Source organism: Papaver somniferum, chromosome 1, assembly GCF_003573695.1.
Source record: "Papaver somniferum cultivar HN1 chromosome 1, ASM357369v1, whole genome shotgun sequence".
Classification (NCBI taxonomy): Eukaryota; Viridiplantae; Streptophyta; class Magnoliopsida; order Ranunculales; family Papaveraceae; genus Papaver; species Papaver somniferum.
In genome coordinates, this window is record NC_039358.1 from 140,933,001 (window position 1) to 140,936,384 (window position 3,384).

The following is a 3,384-nucleotide window of genomic DNA, read 5'->3' on the forward strand; positions in this document are numbered from 1 at the left end:
TTCAAAATCAATACTATGACGCATGAAGATCTTTAACCTAATATAAAAGCAATGCTTGTGGTTCTTTACATTACATAATCTCTTTTACCACTATCTACTATCACATGAATCCTAGAATTTGTTTATTTGTTGTTTCAAACATAACATTTTGAATTCAAATCAAACAAATTCTTTACAGAGACAAACCCAAAACTTCCATTAACAAAAGATGATATTAACATCGTTAATCAGCATGTTTTCTTCTTTCCCACACTAACATGTCAGACTTCCTGATCATCGGCAACTACACCTTCTACTAAAGCTGACACATATTGACGCTATACAATAGATATCTTCATACCTTTATATACATAACTAGTAAAAGAACCAGAAGAATTGCATACCCTAGATATCCATCACTCCTCCTATTAGCTCAAGGAGTTGATGAACAAGAGGCTTCTTGTCTTGGTTCCCTCAGATACCCAAGAAGTGTTTCTGCCTGCAGAACAAACAAATCGCAACAGCCATATTAGTATTCTGCCAAAGCAACGATGCAATTTGATCAGATGAAGGACACTCTTTGAAATTCAGTCTTTCGAAAACAATACGAAACTAAGATACAATTTTGCAAAATTTATTAAACTTATACCTTTTGTTTAGCCCTTGCACTTCCAGATTGAGATAATGCAACAAGTGGAGGAATTCCACCTTCTCTCACTAATAATCCTCTATTTCTCGCATTGCCACTGCAGAGTTGCAAAAGGGTTAACAACGCGAAATCCTTTCCTTTGACAGACCCATCTTCAATAGCCTCAACTAAAACAGGAATACCACCTTCTTCAACAATAGCATTTCTCCCCTCTTCAATGGCAGCTAAACTATTCAAAACCACCATAGCTTTTTCAGCTAAACCATTCCCTTGCTCAGAAACTAAGACAACTAGTGGTTTTACTGCACCAGCAGTCACAGCTCTTTCTTTATTGGGATTCACTGAGCAAAGCTTGTACAACGTAGTTAATGCATCTTTCTTCCCTCGAGTCGAACCATTCAACAATAACGAAATCAGTGGCGGAATAGCTCCAGAAACCCCAATTTTAATCTTGTTATCGTCAATTAACGATAAATTTAGTAAAGCACAAGCAGCGTTCTGTTTGGATGTTTCAGTTCCGGTTTTGAGTACATAAACAAGCGGCTTAATTGCACCAGAATTAGTAATCAAAATCTTGTTCTCTTCATGTAAAGAAAGATTTAATAAAGCTGTTACTGAATGTTCTTGAGTCCAAGGATCGGTACATTTCAAAAGAGAAATTAACACAGGAATCGCACCTGACTCACCAATAATCGCCCGATTCTCCGAACTATTCTTGGCAAGTAATCGAATGTTTGCAGCAGCCGAACGTTGTACAGACAATGATGAAGATTTAAGCTGTACCACATAACCTAACACCGATTTCTCAATATTTTCTTCGCATTCGTATATTTCTGATGAGAGTTCTTCACGATTTAAAAACCCTAACCAAGAATCAGTTTCTTCAACATTTAGAGTACCTTCATTTTGTTGATGATTATCTTCATTTGATGGACTAACACCAGCTAATCTCTGTAATTCTCCGGATATATCACTACTATAAGCTGAAAAATCACTAAAAGCTTGAGAAAGATCAATAAAATCATTATCGAAACTTGAATTTCTTTTGTTGTTTTCCATCACTAATTCAGTTAACCTAAAATCCAAAACAGATTCTGTCAAATTTTCAGAAACGTAAGCAGATTTAGGTTCCGAAGGATCATTTTTGTAGAGATTAGAACGAATCGTTCTCTTAGATTGACCTTGTGCTCGTTTCTTTGATGATATTGATGATGAAAAAGTTGAGGATGGTGATGAACATATAAGTGTTTGTGTTGATGAAGGAAGTTGAGAATCTTGAATAGACACCATGATGATGATGATGAAAAGATGCCGAAATGGGAAATGAATTTTGGGTTTTCGGGTAGATTCCTCAGGAGAAACTCATTAAGATTTCTTCTTCTTCTTGTGGTTTGGGTTTACATAGAAGAGAGGTTGAAGAGAGTTTTAATGGTGATTTTGAGAGAAAGAGTAAAGTAGGTGCGAGAGGTGGGGTGGGGTTTTTGAGGAACAAGTGAGAAAGAGTGGTGGGGGCTGTTTACGAAGGTTCTTTTCATTCCTCAAATTACTAAAATAACCTTTCAGTACAGCACGAAGCTGTAACCCTAGTTAGCAATTCGGGATTCGGCAAACGTACGGAACGACAAACGTACGAGTATTGTACGGTTTTGTAAAATCCAGATTCGGTCCAAAATTCGGTCAACGGGACGTGATTCGTCAGTAATTCGGAACGGCATACGTACGTGTATAATTCGATTTATAAATGTGAGTTCGGCTCTGAAAATTCGGTATCTATATATAATAAATAATTTGTATCTATAAGGTCATAGACCAATTTTTATGCATATGTGTGAGTTATTTAAAGAAAAAATAAACTTAATATGATGATATTAATAATATATACAACATTAGTTATCCAAGAGGACGTCGTATGGTGGTTTAGATTCTTGGTTAGTGAGTTTGAGATCTCTCTCACCTTCGCCTTCAAATCTCTTCAGTCGTTTTTGTTTCATAAATATTACAACACGTCTAATATTCGGTCGTGTATGCTCGGAAGGCAGTAAAGCCCAAAAAGTGGAGTCTTTGAAAAGTAAAAGCTAAAGAATTTATGGCGAATTAAGCGGACGTATCATTCGGAATACGTAAAATTCGTGAACGGTTCGCGAATAATCCGGGAATGCCACATAATACGCGACTTGGGTTCGGAGTTGCAAACGTACGCGAATAAAACGGTAAATTTCGTGATACGGAAAAATTCGCGAATGATTCGCGAATCATTCGCGAACTTACTAACTAGGGCTGTAACTCGAATATAGTAAAGATTAAAGAATCTCTCTCTAGTCTCTACTACTGTGATTTTTTAGTTAAATGAAAAAGTACGTACGGAATCAAACGGATTTCACGGCTAACACGGTTTTGAAGCTTTGGATGAGTTAAGCAAAGTGATTGCGGTTGATATCGACACCCACTTGTCACTCTTCTGCTTTTTTTGATTATTTTTTGTTTTGGCTTTTAAGTACAGTATTCTTACAACACAGTATGTCTATAGTATATATACCACGAGATTATAATATCTTGATCAGATCTTCAAATTTAGTGTGCAAATCTTTGTGCAGAGTAGTACTACTACTACTTTTTTAGATATTTTAAGCGAGTTTGCTGACAGCTGACTCATCCAGCACACCTGGAAATCTTGTGAAGTGAGTCATGGTCGATAGTGAAAAACTAGCACATCTCATGTGTTACCGTTTGTAATGTCTCTCGCTCTCATGCAATTT

At 36.5% G+C, this 3,384-nt stretch overlaps 1 protein-coding gene across 1 annotated transcript; it reads right to left on the reverse strand.

Moving 5' to 3' along the window:
- LOC113302762 (U-box domain-containing protein 4-like) lies at window positions 1-2,095 on the reverse strand. The gene is made up of 2 exons (XM_026551705.1): window positions 629-2,095; window positions 1-478 (listed from the first exon to the last, which is right to left on the reverse strand). Exons 1-2 carry the CDS (start codon window positions 1,916-1,918, stop codon window positions 413-415), a joined length of 1,356 nt encoding a protein of 451 aa, XP_026407490.1. The 5' UTR covers window positions 1,919-2,095; the 3' UTR covers window positions 1-412.
- Between the last annotated feature and the right edge of the window lie 1,289 nt (window positions 2,096-3,384).